The sequence below is a fragment of the Astatotilapia calliptera genome, chromosome 7 (assembly GCF_900246225.1).
Source record: "Astatotilapia calliptera chromosome 7, fAstCal1.2, whole genome shotgun sequence".
NCBI lineage: Eukaryota > Metazoa > Chordata > Actinopteri > Cichliformes > Cichlidae > Astatotilapia > Astatotilapia calliptera.
Window position 1 is genome coordinate 1,657,063 of NC_039308.1, and position 16,382 is coordinate 1,673,444.

The window sequence follows — 16,382 nt, forward strand, 5'->3', positions numbered from 1 at the left end:
CAAATGTCAAAGTTGTCGAGGGGGGGCTTTTAGTTGGCCCTCTAAATGCGGGCATAAGGGTGCTTGTGTGTGTTTGCCGGTCACAGACTTTGTTGTGGAGCTCAGAGTCTGGTCTGTTACAGGATATATGGGCATCAGATGTGCTGTGGATGATCTGGGTCCACACAAGATCGATGTTTGTCTTCCTGGTGACCTTTCCTTGAGATCTTAGCTGCTTGGACTTGGTGAACATCACCTACCAGTGTGGGGATAAACCCCTAAACTGCCTGTTTTCTTACAACCATTATTCAATTCAATTCAATTCTTTATTTATTTGTCACATGTAGTTATAGCTGGTACAACATACAGTGAAATGTTTTTTCTGGCTAAAAAAGTACTCCCCCCGACTGTGCAAACATGCTAAAAAGGATTTTACATAAGCTAAGAAAAAAAGGAAAAGAAACAAAAGTTAAAAGTAAAAAAATATATAAAAAAACAATGTAAAAGTCCATATGTTTGTGCTTATAAATATATATCCATGACGTGCAAGATATTGCACTGTAATGAGTTGAATGAGAAGACTATAAAAAATACATATTTACATAGTACAGATGTATATAATAAGGTACGGATAAGGTTCAGAGAAGAAAGATAAAGTGCAAATTATGTACTGTGTGTGAGATTGTCCATCATGTTGTCCGGTTTGTGTTTTGGTTGAGGAGTCTCACTGTTTGTGGGTAAAAACTCCTCCTCCTCCATTACCACACTATAAAATATTTTCAGTTTTACTCCTTTATTGATTTTTTTGTGCAAATTCTAAAGCAGAAAATTCCCCTCCTGTGTAAAGCGTCTTCTTTTGAAGAGTCGGTGCCCCGTTATTAAAGTTACTACCAGAAGAACTCCCCACAACAGAAGCTGTCTGATAAAGTGAAGCAGGCTGAAAGATCTCCACCAGCAGCACATCACGCCACGATCTAAAGAACCAGCTGAGAACCAAAGTCAGTGACATCATCAGTCTGAAAGGTCACAGAACCACAGTGAGAGCCGTTATCTACACATGGAGGACGCTGGAACGGTGCTGAACCTTCGACCATCGACGACGTCAGAGGTCATGATTCAACCACAAGAAAGAGAAGAAATGGCTCCATGGGAGAGTTTAAGGAGAAAACCACTGCTGACCAAAAAGATCACATCTGCCAGAAAACATCTGGATCATCCCAAAGAGTGTTTGAGCCCCGTCACATCTGATGAGAGATCATCACAGCAGCGGCAGACACGGTGGTGGTCTCGCTGTAACTGAGGGAACCATGAATCGACCAGAAAACCCTGACGGAGGATGTCCGCGCATCAGTTCATGCCATAAAGCTCAAGAGCACTCGGGCAGCAGGACAATGATGCAGATGAATTTGGAGTTGTCAGCACTAAATCAGACTGAGATGCTTCATGTTGGAAAACCCTCCAATGTGTCTGAATTCAAACACACCATCAGGTGACCTCCATGTGTATGTATCGCCAAAGGATGGACTCTTTCATATGATACTAATGTTTAGGGCTGCTCGATTATTTTCACTGATATTGAGATCTCGATTATTTGATGATATTTATTTAACAATAACAATGTGTTGAATAATGACTTTAAAAAATAATATAAAACAGTGCAAATACTGATAACAGTGCAAATGTTTGCACACCACTGAAGTTTTTGTTACCTCTCTTCTCAACCAACAGCAGTCACTCTCCTCTCCTAATAACTTCTGCTGAGCTTTCCAAGCTTCCCTCAGGTCCTCTTAATCAGCGGTCCCCAACCCCCGGGCCTCGGACCGGTAGCGGTCCGTGAGTCGTTTGGTACCGGGCCGCGAGAGTTGAGGCTCAGGTGTGAAATGTATAGTTTTCAGGGTTTTTATCGGTTTCCAGCGTTATTTAGTTATTGTTTTTATCGTTGACTCAGTTTTCCTGGGTCTTTTCACGTGTGTTATGAATAAATTTTCTTTTTTTCGGTACCGGTACTAGTTTGATTTTGTTGTATTTATCCGCGACACCTTAAAGGCCGGTCCGTGAAAATATTGTCGGGCATAAACCGGTCCGTGGCGCAAAAAAGGTTGGAGCTCGATTTGCCACACGGAGCAGCGCGAGAGTAAAGCACGAGGGAGGGGCTAATAATCGGCTCAGTCATTTTTAATGATCGCTGAAAGCCCAGATCGTAATCGAGATTAAAATTCGATTAATCGAGCAGCCCTACTAATGTTTCACAGACCCGTTGGCATGGAAGTGTATCAGATTAAAATACGACGAGGACATTCATGCACGCTTTTATTTTTTTGGTTCATGATGTTTCACCATCAAAATGAAATGTTGTCTTTTTCAAAGGACCTGATTAAAAAAAGACAAATCTGCAGACCACACTGTTTCCCATGATGACACGTTAAATGAACAATATCCAGGTGAATCTGTTTCACATCGAGACCTGGGCGGTGTAGCTTCAGCTGTGTGGCTGCAAACAGTTTAACACGTCCACGTCGAGCACTGAGAGGACTTGAAGCAATAAAGTTTCAGATGCATTATTAACAGACGTGGCTTAAATTAAGTGTAACAATGCTGTGAGTGCACAGCAGCTTCCTGTTTACAGTGTTCAGCTGTCGTCATGAGGAAGAGTATGTCGCTGTTTTTACAGGATAACGAAGGTTCGCTTGTTTGAGAGTCTGCTGACATCTTTCCCGTGAAGACGGAGAGATGAAGAAGAGCTTCGTCTGCAGAGGAAGAAATGGCTGATGAGTCTGGTCGCTGTGGACTACCCTGCTGGTAATTATGGGATGTCTGCTGGAAGTCTCAGAGATATGATGAGGGGAAAATCCATTCGGTGTCCATCTCGTCCTTTGGGGGACAGGTGGAGGTGAACGCTGGGTCGCAGGCAGACCGTGACATTTGCGGGCGCTCTGGGCTCTACGTCCTCCTGAAGAGGAAGCTTCTCGTCTGTCCCCACTTTAAAGGACGACTTCCTGCATCTGTTGTTTTCCTGTAGAAGAAGAGACAAAGAGTTGGAGACAGAAATGGTTAAAAACAAACTCATGGGAAGGCGTCATGGTGGGATACTGAGACGGTGACATTTGAGGCTCGTTGATGGAAGTGGAAATTACACGGTTAAACTTTTGGTGAATCCAGACGTGGTGAGTCATCTCATGACTTTCACAAGAGTGATAACGTTCATGTCAGAGTTTTGCGTCTCTATAGAAGTTACGTCTTTCCTTTTGTTCAGCTGCTCTGCAATTACAGCGTCTCGGAGAGAAAGGCCCTTTTCATGTAACGACTACAGCCTGGAGGTGTCTGGGAGGAGAGTGGCTTTCTGGGGTGAATCCTCCTCTTTGCTGAGGTCCTGCATCACAGAAGGGCCACGCTGGTCTGAGTGGAGCCTTTAGGACCCCAGTGAGCTCAGTCTGTGGGTGGTGCTGGGTGCTTTGACTCCACAACGACAGCACAGCTGCTTGTCGATTGTCCAGATAAGGAGAGCTGACACAGTTTGTGAAGCTCTGATCAGAAGAACACATCTGGGCGGCCGTGCCTGCTGCAGCCATGTCCTCCATCTCAAAGGATATTCCTTTAAACGTGTGTCTGTGTTTATTCATCTTCAAGGCCGACCTGCAACAGCTGACCGTCTGTTATCAGTTGTTGCCACACCCATAGATAAGGTTCGCCCTCTTCCACATCCTCGTATTATGACGTGACCTGCGTTTGTTTAGGTTTTTGTTGTTGCTGAGCAGACGACACCCTGCATGCTGCATGTGAAAGCAGCAGAGGTTTTACATGCGCTGACTGTGCGCTCTTCTTTCTCTTTATTACAGATCAGAACGTATCGAATGCACATGCTGGGGGCAGTTTGTAAGCAGGGGGAAAGCTAGCACTCACTGAATCCTACAGTTTGATGAATAAAGAGTTTCTCTTTCAGTCTTCTGGTTGTGCAGATGAACACACTCCATGGTTTTATTCTTGGTTCTGCTAGAGCAGCTTTGCACGAGTCAGATTATCAAAATAATCTCTCTTTATCTCATTCTGCACCTTTGTATCTGAAGCCATCAGGCACGCCTGGTCTTCATATCCTCGAGGGGAAAAGGGAAAAGCCAATCCTTGCTTTTGAAGGTTGTTAATCCAGTTAACCCTGGAAACAGAGCCGCTCAGATCACCCTGACATCATGCCTGTGACGAGTGGACGGACACTTCTGCACTCATATTTGAGATGTCTAATGATTCCATATCCACAAGTCGTACAGGATGTAAATCTCTCCTGTTACAAGTGTAGTAAAAAGGTTCTGTGTAGCTTCAGGGAACCAAATGTAGATCGAATAGAAAGCGCTGGACGGGCTCATTAATGTCAGATGTTACAGATGTTATCAGTACGGCTCCTTTTCTTCCCCTCAGCAACAGCAGATCATTTCTTTGCCGTGAACTCTGGCAGCTGACTGCTGTTATTTGTGGTTTGTTTGGTCGCGTAATAATAATGAAAAAAAGGAGTTTACTGGCAGGAAATGCATGAAATCAATCGACGGTGCGCACAGATGTCTGAGATATCGTTCTCACACTGGCCTCATGCTCGGATGATTTCAGAGGCAGCTCTGCAGATTGACGCGTTTGTGTTAATGAATGGATTTTGCTGTACAGGCCGGCGTGAGGTTTGTCCCCCTGCGGCCTGATTAGCTGCATCTCAGACATTCTTTTATTGTTGGGTTGATATTTACTTTCATCACCTGCAGGCTCATGATATCACTGATGTCACTAACACTGGTGGCATTGATTGGCTGTTGAGCCAGAGGGACCCACAGCACAGTGTTACGGGTGCAGGTTTACAGAGAGCACAAAGTGTGCAGTAATTAAAACTCATCTCGGCTGCCTCGGGCATCCTTCTTCATCACCCGGATCCTCCCTCAGCACCACAGCCCTCTCTTTCCTACACCTCCATCATACTTAGCTGTGGGTCAGAGCTTCTCCACGGCCCCCCTCCCGCTTCCCCTGTAAAGCCCAGAACTGCTGCGGAGGCAGAAGTGGAAGCTGGTTTGTGGGGAAATCTCCCAGCGGCTGGCTGTAATCAGCGTTCCTGCTGCCTTGCTGCATCCTCCCCTGTGGATTTATCGGTCTGGAAAAGCTTTGGGACGCTAACATTAGTCACCGGCTGAGATGGAGTCCAGCCCAGAGACCCAGAAATTCAATTTTAGCAATTGGAGCAAAAGCACAGCACAATGTCTCGGCTTGATAGCGGCTGATATGCTGACCTCAGGTCTGCTCCGGGGCTCACCGCTCGCTGAATCTGAAAGCGAGCGGTGTATCGGGCTCATCTGAATAAATTGAAGCGCTTAGTGGAATTGGGTTTGTTGAACTCCTGACGGATCTCTGAGAAGCTGCTTTTCGACATAAAGAGGCGTCCCCGAGCACACACGGAGCATCGCTCTCTGACTCTTGTTGCTCTTTGAAAGCAGCAGCCTTTGTTTCGTGCCCGCTGCAGTCTAATAACCCCAATAAGTGTTTGTTTATGGTAACCTGCCTGGTCTGTTGCCGCGGCTCCTTACAGAGCTCCTTCTGCATGTCGGGCACCGCCACGAATGCCAATGCGACGGAGAGATGTGCCGCGTTAACTCGTTTGTCACCGCGTCAACAATATTAATGCCTTCCCTACAGACTTGATAAAGACCGCTCCCCCGGTGGAGTTTAATGTGCTGGAGTGCAGTTGTCACCGCGGCGGCGTGGACACCGGGTTCCTCAGACGGGCCCCGGGAACCACAAACCTCTCGTTCTCTTTAAGCCAGACGTCTTCATGCTGCAAGATCTTTGTTTTTGAAGCTTCAGCTTTAGTTTTCATGTAAAAGGAGCTAAAAAAGTCGCGTTGGCCAACAGCAAAGAAAGGACAGAGAAATGGTATTTTGCCAATATTTTTCAGATTTGGTGTTTTTTTTTTCTTCTCCAAATTCACTCAGAATAAGAACTGAAACTGTTGACAAGTGTGGCTCAGGATGCAGATTTTACATTTTTGTGTTGTTATTACGCCTGCTTTTGATAAATTACTGAAAAATGTCTGAGAATGAGGCGAGACAAGCGAGAACTTGACAGCCACTCGCAGCTTGTTTTAAGAGCTCTTTGTTAGTAGGCCTGTATTTATCTGAGTTTTCTACCCATGAAAAGCAGCTGTGAGAATGTACAGTGTGTGTGGAGAGTCCTTCCTTTTATTAAATGTGTCATAATCAAAAGACGCGATTATTGATTGTAGTAGCTCATCACAGCTGCTGATGCTGAGGTTGTGGAGAGGCTTTAGGGGATGTTCTTGACCATAAACTGTGATCTGAGCCTCAAGCTGATGCTGCTACCAAACAGACTGCAAGATTTTTAAATCCCTGGTAGCCCTTCGGGCCGGCACTCTTCAGTTTTTGGTAGCCCAAAATAAATTTAAGTAGCCCGCATAAAAAAGAGCAATTTATTTTTATGTTTTGTTTCCTGTTTTGTTTCCGTTACAATATTATACATTAAAGTATAATATTGTAACGGAAACAAAAATTTATCACAAAATAGTTAAAATACAAATCACAACATTGTATAAAAATTACAGTCATCAACTCAAATACTTGGTTCTCATTGAACAGACATTTCTATGAACTTGTAAGAACTGTGTAGGACATGAATCAGTCTGTGTCAGAGCCTGAATCTGACATTTCCACTGGAGTCACGGGTAAGAGGCAAGTGGAACCAAGATCGAGGCCGTTTGCTTTGTGAAGTTTGCAAAGACTGCTACATTGTGCCAGTGGTAGTTCACTCTTTGCAACATAGTAGCTGTTCTAAACAGATTTTCAGGTTTATTTTTAGTCTGTTTTTTGCAATTGGAGTTTGTTCTGGGAAAGATATTGCAGACTGAGCAATAATGCATTTCTAATGGGTTCTGATGGGGTCTTCCTTAAAATTACTGGTCCCAGTAACAAAGGCGCTTGTCGACTCCGAAATCGAATGAAACTCACAACACACCTGGCAGAACATCATGTTATTTTAGCTCGTCATATTACAGCCACAGAAATTCTTTTGTCCATGAAACCATAAAGCTGCACTTTCTTTTTGCCTTATAGTCTGATTTGTCATAACTTCTCCGTTTTGTGGTAAGCTTTTCTTTGGCTGTCACTTCTTCACCCTGACCTGTCTTATTTGGCTCAGCAGAACTAAAATATATATCCTGCTGCTTTTACACACTCACTCACATAAGCTCAGCGATTCTCTGCGCGATCAACCTCTCACATGTTTAAGCTGCGGGAGATTTCACTTGTCATGTTTGCATAGTAAGCTAACGATTAATAAGACCATGTCAGAGGAATTGGTGCACAAATTATCATCACTCACAGATCAGTGCTGTCGCTCTCTATACACAGTTCACACGATTGCAAAGTGAAAGCAAAAAAACAAGCGCAAATTCAAACGCGACTTCAATATGTCACATATTGACAGTGGCTCACCGATGCCAATGACATAATTACCCAGCTACATTTCTGAAAGAATGCAAAAGCATTGACATATATTTTTCCTACAATAGCCCGACGGGCAGGGCAGAGATAGATTTTGGTAGCCCGACTGGAAAAATCGCTAGCCCCAGGACGTCGGGCTAGCGATATTGTGAGCCCCGAGTTCCTATGAATAAATGTTCTTTCCCAGCCGGTTGGCCGGCGCTTGCTGGGTGAAACCAGTCTCAGAGGTCGGACAAGCGACTGTTTTTACGCGTTATCGTTAGCAACAACCACGGTAAACCCAGCGTGTGGCTCCGCCGTCCGCTTGTTTATTTTCCACATAAACCTTTCACAATAAAGCTGAAGATTCTGTTGAGATTTTTCAAAATAAACTGAAATGATGACAAACACAAAGACCAGTCCAAACAAATCGAGGACCTTGTTCCTAAACGAGTGGCTCCCTCTGTAGCACGGACATGGTTTGGTTATAAAAAGTCTGACGCGGACCAGAAAACTGTACGATGTAATTTATTCAGGAAAGCCGTCCCCACCTCAGACTCAAACACGACAAACCTCTTCACCCACCTACGCAAGAATCACGTGACAGCGTGGAGAGGGTTTACGCACGGGAAGCAACAAAGAGCCGTCAGGTGCTCCAAATAAACCTTAGACTCAACGTTAGAGCAGGCTTTTCCTCGCAGCACGCCGTGTAATAAATCCTCACAAAGACAACGGCGGCTGTTACAACTTATGTGTAAAAATGTATCGTTTCATGCATCGGTCAAAACACTCGACTCCAGGTACACGACGCCCAGCTGGGAACACTTCTTCTTATATCGGGATTTGAGATTTTAGTCATATCGCACAGCCCTATCTCATATGTCTCAAATAAAGACGATATTCCCAGACACAGCACAGCACGTGCTCTGAAGAGTCGAATGTTTCAAGTATTTTGACAGTTTGCACGTTTTCAGCATTAATTGACAGAAACTTTGGTGCTACTTTGTTAAAATGATGAAGCTGAAAAGTTTTGTGCCCACGTCCGTGAGCTATAAGCTTCTCGTGACTGTTAAACGCTCTTTTGCTGGAAAGCTGCAGAACTCAGTGAAGGCGCTGAATTATTGATAATATGCATTTTTTAAATTAAAAACCCAGAAAAAAGAGTAGTTTGGGGGCGTCTTCCTATTAAAAGGAGCTGTATATTATGATGTGGACATTTAGCTAACAAGGGGAGAAGCTCATTTTTCATTTACCCGTCACTTTGATGTGGGCCTCGCTGTGTCAGCCATTTAAATGTGCCGACAGGAAACCGTGGGAAACTAGGTCGTTTTAATGCGAGCGCCGCGTGGCTTCGAGGTGTCGGCGCAGAAACGATTGGACCGTAAAAGCGAGCGGAAACCTTGAAGCTTCCTCTGATCATTCGCGCTGTGGGTGAATTATGCGGCCGGCTGCATGGACGTGTAATGGCAATATGTTCACGTCAGGATGGATTGTTATGGTAGGATGGATTTTCTGCACCGGCGCCGGAGTTTCCTCCCTGCAGCACATGGCGGGTGACTGATGTCTTACAAAGCCCGGTGGAGGCAGACCGCCGTGGTTAATAAGATGTAACGTACACGGAGGCCGTGGACGCTCCTTTATGTGAGGAGGCTGCAGCTCTGTGGTTGCTGCTCTTTACGTTGCCCGAGAAGTGTCCAAGCAGTCTCTTACTGTTAGACGCTGCTATTCTCATCATGTCTCACCTGTTCTTGATTATCCTCCATCCTCCTTTCCCAGGTTCCTGCTCTGTCACTCCAACCCTCTGCGTGCCATCAATCTTCTCCGTGGTCTTCGTCGTTCCTCCTCCCTCGCAGCCGTCTCCATTTTCCAGTCATCGCTCCTCCTTTCAGAGTTCCTTCTCTCACCTTTACACTCCTGCCCTTCCTTTCTCTCTCGCTGCCTCCTACGATGCCTTCCCCCTCTCCTCTTCCTCTGTGTGCCAGCAGTAGCACCACCGCCGCCCTGTTGGCCAACAGCACTGGACAAAGTTAGCCTGACTCTTTCCACATTTCCCAAATACACCAGATCTAAAAGTCGCTGCCTAACTGTGAAGCACAAACCCAGCTGTGAACACGATGATGTGACTGACAGCATTTCCATCTCCAGCACTTCTGTGAAATGATTTCTGTGATGTGCATGGGGCAGATGCTGCAGAGAGCCGAGCTGCTGCTCTGCTCGTTTCTCACTATCAGGGGACAAATAAAGCTAGCAATTCCCCAAATGCTCCAGTAGTCCTTTAGCCTGAGTCAAGAACTGACCTTATTGTGTAATTTATAAATGTACATGTAATTATTTTATCGTCCGGTTGAGCTTCTCGGGTTGTACAGTGTGCCTGCTGTCAGTATTTGTCTCCATGGCTGCAGACAGATTTCCCTCAGGGAGAAATCGAGTTAAACCTGAATGTTGTCCAAACACCAAATACACCTGTGGGTTGTTGTCCGTCCTGCTCCACCGTGTTTCCCTTTGTCAATGCGCTGCTGGTAAAACCCTATCAGCCCTATTCTGCTGATGGCTGTTTAGCCTCTGATTAGTTAACTGTCAGCGCCCAGTGACAGCAAACAGCCACCTTTTAAACCGCTTCATGGAACGGGCTGCATAGTTTTCATAAATTGCATAGTTACGTCACATATATAAGAGACGTTTCACCCCAATATTTAATAGACTTTTCTGTGAGTTTCGGACGTATCGGCTGTAGGTACGTCTCCCTTCTCTACAATATAATGAAGCTAAATTGCTGTTGCTGTGTGCTGCCCAGCAGCATGACCACCAAACACGACTCGGTTACTCCGAAAAAGCTGTAAAAAAAAAAGCTTGAAAGTTAAACTTGAGCTACATGAACATCAAACACACTGTTTGGCCCGTTTGGTCTGTGCGTCCCTGCAGACCTGCTGATCAGGTTGATGTTGTGGCTCTGTGAGCTGCAGGGATGCTGGCTGCAGGTCGAGAATCGGTTCGTGTACCGCTGCGCTCGCCCAGCACTGAAAAGCAGCAGCTGCAGTCCAGAGGTTGGAAGTCCGCAGACCTGACGAGCCAGCTCGTTAGTCCGTCTGCAGCAACCACAGTGCGATTCTGTTAGAACCTGAGTCTCCCTTAAACATCTCCTGCAGGTTTTTCTGTCTTCTTTGCTGCAAACTGCTTAAACTGGAACTCGAGTGCAAGTTTGCAAGCGAGATGATGGCAGTTTGTTTACTTCCACCTACAACTTGGATTCTTCTGTGTGGAGCCAAGAAATCAGTTTTTCTTGGGAGCGTTTCATACTAACAGGGTTTCTGCAGTCTGTCTGCTGGTATGTTGGGAAAGTGTTCCTGCGCCTCTTCGCCTCACAGTACTGAAAAAGCTTCCTGGTATTGACATGCAGTATGCTGGTAAACTGCCACGTTGCATTGAGACGTTGAATTAGAGGGAGAAACAGATTAGCTTTTTTAATCCCTGAATGTGTTCACGCGGCCTCGCCGACACTCTCTGAAAGCGTGGAGGCAGAGTACAGTGTGCTTTGATGATGTTTCATCTGAATTCTTGTGATGTGGAGGTAATAGCTGTGGCAGATCTCCAGAGTGAGGACGGCCGATGTGGAGGCGAGGCTGTTAGCTGTTAGCCGAAGGCAGCGGTGCATGGCTGCCGCCGCCGCCGCCAGCTGCTCGGTCATTTCACGCCTGTCTGGGCTTCCTGGAGCGCACCAGCAGAGTGGATGAAAAACTCTGTCAGGAGGGGAACGGGCTCAGCGTGATGTGTTTTCAGCGTTCGCTGTCGCCAAACCTGCGATAAGAACTCGCAAAAGGACGACTTAATATAAGATAAGATAAGATAGAACTTTATTAATCCCTCGGGTGGGTTCCTCTGGGAAATTCGACTTCTTTCTGTGGCGAGTTTTCGTCAGTCAGGGTCGTTGGTTTACCCGCAGCAGGCAGGGCCGTCTCTTAATTTGGAAAGTATAACACATTTTTCTAAAGAATGCAAGCAGCAACCATTTAGATCAGGTTTCACACACACGACTCCAAATATCATATAACGTTTCAAATATAATGGTTAAGGCAGATTTTAGATGAATATTTGTCTCCACCAGCAGCTCGAGTCTTTGTGCTTTTCACTTTAATGGCGCACAAAAGCATCAGTATCAAACATTGCAGAACAGCACTACCCCGTGTTGTGTGCTGCGGGGCTCATTGTTCTTGCATCTTTATGACCTGTTGCATGTTTGTTTCCAGTCCTGCTGCAGGTTTCATCTGCATGAGTGCTTCTGCTTGATGCTTTCAGACAGTTTTGGATGTATAACTGGATATGTGCATGACCTTGGCACAAGCATTGTTACAACAGCTTTACTTATTGTAAGAATGCTTCTTGTCAGTGACTCTTGTGCGACTGGAAACCTCCCTCTTGTTTCGTTTATCAAAATTTTCTAAATTGCCTGATTTGCATTTTCTTTGTCACAAACTACAATTTTGGTTTTTGCAAATCTTTTTGATCTATGAAACCTTCACCACATTTTTTCTTGTTAATTGAGAATTTTGATGCCATTTTCCCTTGAATTTCATGCTCCCCTAATGTGATGCCAGTCATGTGGAAAACATCCATTTTCAGGTCAATGACTGATTTCAGTGTATCTGAAAGGTTTCACATGTACTTTTCACTTAACACACCTTATTTACCTTTTTGCTTCCAGGTCTTTCTCTTAGGGGTGGGGAAAAAATCGATTCTGTGTAGTATCGTGATATTCTGTTTGCTACTAATGTATCGATACAGGGACAGCAGAAATCGATATTTTGTTACAAAAAAGGTTTCTGTGCTCTGACTTCAGAGCATGTTATGGAAGCCCGTTTCCGCCACTAAAAAAAAAAAAAGGATCCATAACTCGAAATTTTGAGTTATTATCTCAAAATTCAGAGTTATTTTAACTCAAAATTTTGATTTATTAACTCAAAATTTTGAGAAAAGCAACTCAAAATTTCGAGTTAGCGCTGCCAATCAGTAATCTACGTGAATGACGTCATTTCCTTGTTACCCGGAAGCTGAAGCCTCAGCTACAAATGCTACAGCTAAGCTACCAGCATTACATCCAGTCGTGAATGCACAGATTGCTGAGTGTTTTCAGCCTGGCTTCACAAATGATGAAATCCCCGTGTTATTAGCTGAATCACATGGTGTTGCTATCAGCAAACGTACTCGCATTCAGTTAAGTTGGACTAGACTGTAATACAAACCGTTCAGTTTGTCAACAATAAAACTGAAATGAGAGAAAGACTGAGTGCGAGACTTTGACATTAGATAAAATGAATATTGATAAAGTTTACCTTTATGTACAGAATCTGAATATCGCAAAATATTTTTAAAAATTGCAATAATATCGTATCGTGCGTTAAGTATTGTGATAATATCGTATCGTGGGATTTATGGTGATTCCCACCTCTACTTTCTCTGGTGTGTTTCTATTAATCTCCCACTGCTGCATTGCCCCGCCTCCCCGCAGAGATCAATAAAGTTTAATCTAACTTAGTCTAATCTGAGCGCTGTTTATTTTCCTGCGTGTTGTCGCGGTAACGTCGACTTCCCGCTCTCATGTTCTTCTTCCCTGTCCAGATCTGCGATGGCTCAGCAGGCCACGGCGGGGCGACGCTGCCTGCGAGCGTTCGTTAGCGGATTCTTTGTCGCCGTCCCCGTAACCGTCACCTTCCTCGATCGATTCGCCTACGTGGCACGAGTGGAGGGATCATCGATGCAGGTGAGATATCACAGCACATCCGCTTATCAGGGAGAAGCTCACAGCGTCTGCTCGCAGAGGTCAACGGGAGGGGAAGCCGCACTCTCTGGATGTCTGACTTTACAGATAAAGAGCAGGTCAGAGGTCGGAGCATCGTCACAGCGTGCTGAGGATTAGGAAGTATGAAGCCTGGAAAGCAGGTTTCTAACTGAAAACTCACTCCGGACCATTTTTTAGCTGGAAGCTGCTCACGTCCTGCTTACAGCCCAGATTCTGCGTTTCTCTTCTTCCTAGCACAGCGTCCAGTTTGGCAGCTGATGGCCGTAAAGTTTGAGTTTTAATAAGCATGAATTCAAATTTCAGTGACTCCAATAAGAAATGTAAATCTAAATGTTGGGTTTTATTTAAGCTTGACCTGTTCTGTGATTAATATCGCTGTTATATCAAAATGGTATTTTGTGTTATTGATCGTTACTGGGAGACAGATTCAGAATCGCTGCTTTATTCTCGTCGCGGTTTAAAACAAAGTTTCTAATGTTTTACATATCGAAACATGATGCAAATCATCTGGTTTGAATGCTGACACTTTTACACTCTGTCGTTATTTATGAAGCCAAACATAGAAGCAGGAAAGTGTGGAAAATGAAATACAGCGAGGAATTAAGAGGTCGGTTCATCAGCCGGTGCTGCTGATCACACGCTCACACCAAGGAAAAACATTCACCAGTCCTCCCAGGAGTGGACGTCCAAAAGCCAAGAGTCCCATCTGAGACTCCACAGTCTCAGTTTGCATGTTAAAGGTTAAAGGTCACGAAAGTATTTCGTGTTTGTAAGGTTTCTTTCATAAAAAGACAAGGAATTAAATAAATACAATGAACAGAAGATACGATCGTTAGAGTTTTTATGTTCTTTCAATGCAGGGTTTCATCAACTAACAAAATCCAGTTTTACACACAGTAAACATTCACTGTCAACATGACACACATGTAGAAAGAAACAGAACTGGCCAATGTGTGGCGTCAAATCCAAAATGAGCAAAATATTCCTCATTTCATTATTTAATCCTTCAGTGGAGTCATGCTCAGAAGTCTCCATCCACTCCTTGGCAAAGTGGTGACACATCTGAATTAGAGCCAAACTGTCAATGTTCAGGACCCACCCAGGATCAAGCCTGCTGTGGACTGGAATCTGCTGGAACACCAGTGTCACTTCCACAGTGAAGCCAGTCTCACATCTCCAAGGACTAAGAAAGAAGCTCCTGCTCCAAAATCAACGAGCTCAACTGAAATCTGCCCACATGGACGAGCCAAACGGCATCTGGAGAAAATTTTGATGGTCAGACGAGACAAAGATGGAGCTGATTGGAGGAGCAAAGGTGAGGCTTTCAACCCTGAGAACACTGCAGCTGTGACGCATGGCGGTGGTAGCATCACGCTCTGGGCTGTTTCACTGCCAGTGGTGCAGGTACACAGTATAATGTTGGTGAAATCATGAAGAAAGAGGACTACATACACATTCTTCACATTCTTCTATGTATTCTTTAAATACATAGAAGGTTGAACCTTGGATGTAGTTGGGTGTTCCTGCAGGACAACGATCCCGAACAACCATCAAAACTGATTTTGGAATGAAAGCAGAATAACATCAAGCTTCAGGAACGGCATTCCCAAAAGCCAAAAGTTTGTGGAGCACAGGAGGAAAACCAACCAACTAAATGACTCTACCAGTCTGTCCAAGAAGAGCGGCCAAATATCAGCCAGCAAGCTGGAAGCTTGTTGTTGGATCCCAAAAGCATCTGGCAGAGATGTAAGTGGCTAAGAGGCATTTAACCAAATATCAGGGGTGTATGTATATATTTGAGCCTGTGTGTATACTTGTGTGTTTGTGTGGATTGGTTCTGGTTTATCAAAGCCATTGGAGATGTATGCTGTACAATCATTCCACACTGGAAAAAGACCAGTTGATGTCAGAAGAAATGAGCCAGTTCCAGGATTGATGAGTTTCTCTGAGTTAATGTTACGCAGTAGTGTGGAACGTCTTTCAGAGCTAAACTCAGGGAGTCCAAAGGATTTTAGCGAACAATGAAAGAGATTTTTTCCTTCTTCATTCACACATGCTCTGCTGAGCTTCTGTAGTGCACCGCATCACATTTCGTGGGAGAAACAAAGACAGAACTTTAAGTCACGACCTGCTTCCCTGCTTGGCAAAGAGGGAAGTATTATATTTAAAGGTTGCAGACAGTGCGGGTGGCTGCAAACATCAGCGTTCACAGATGCAGGCCTCTTCATCCAAACCGTAAATAAAGCTGCTCTCCTCTCACATGAGGAGTCTGCTGGGTTTTGACCGACTTGTTTCCTGTCGTGCAGCTCATTATCCCTGACATGTGTTGCATTATACATAAAACAATCTGCTGTCTATTTTTAATGAGCATGAATTTTAAAGCTGCGTGTCGCTCTTCGCTGCGTGTTGTAGAGTCTTGTAGCTGCTTTCGCCCGGGTCGTGACAGCGACCTGAGAATCCAATCAAATCTTAAAGCATTAGAAATAAAACCATGCAGCGGTGTTGGATGAAGGGAGTGGTTGAATAAATGAGATGTTTACACTCACTGTTTCTATCCTCAGAGAGAACAGAGCTCCTGCTCTGCTTTGGGCTTTAATCTGTTGACGTCATGCTTTGATCCATTGGGAATTTGTCTCTGTGAAGCCTCAGCGAGGAACAAGAAGGAAAGAAATGGAACAAAAAGTACTTATTCCCTGGATAAGTAGAGAGAAAGTTACAATGACCTGAGCAGTAAAATCATACACTGCAGGCTGCTTTGGTATGGAGTGTATTCGTCTGCAGACTTTCTAATGGCCAGCAGGGGGCGAAAAGACGTTTGGTTGTGTAGAAGCCAGCTATCTGTTTGTATCATATCTATGTAATAGACTCCGATTTGTTCACACACTGAGGTTAATTATGGAGTTCCACAGGGTTCAGTGCTAGGACCAAGTCTGTTTACATTATACATGCTTCCCTTAGGCAGCATCATTAGAAGACATAGCAGACATAGTCACTGCATACACTTTTTCTGACAACATAAAGCAAAGAGGAAAACCAGCCCAAAGAGAGCAGTCGTCATGGTGAGTCTACTGTAGAAACATGAACAGGTAGGACAGAAGCTCATCCCTTCGTTACCTGTTGAGGTTCAGCAGCTGCTCACTTCATCACGG

At 44.7% G+C, this 16,382-nt stretch overlaps 1 protein-coding gene across 4 annotated transcripts in view; it reads left to right on the forward strand.

The window, feature by feature from the left end:
• immp2l (inner mitochondrial membrane peptidase subunit 2) overlaps window positions 1-16,382 on the forward strand; it is a 218,561-nt gene that overhangs the window by 25,992 nt on the left and 176,187 nt on the right. For 2 of the 4 annotated variants that reach the window (XM_026172424.1, XM_026172421.1), the window contains exon 2: window positions 13,053-13,194. In XM_026172424.1, coding sequence (XP_026028209.1) covers window positions 13,060-13,194 — 135 coding nt within the window. In that variant the 5' untranslated portion in view covers window positions 13,053-13,059. Of the gene's footprint in view, window positions 1-2,199; window positions 3,144-12,036; window positions 12,057-13,052; window positions 13,195-16,382 lie in introns of those variants that run through there. The other 2 variants (XM_026172423.1, XM_026172425.1) reach the window with 2 other exon arrangements.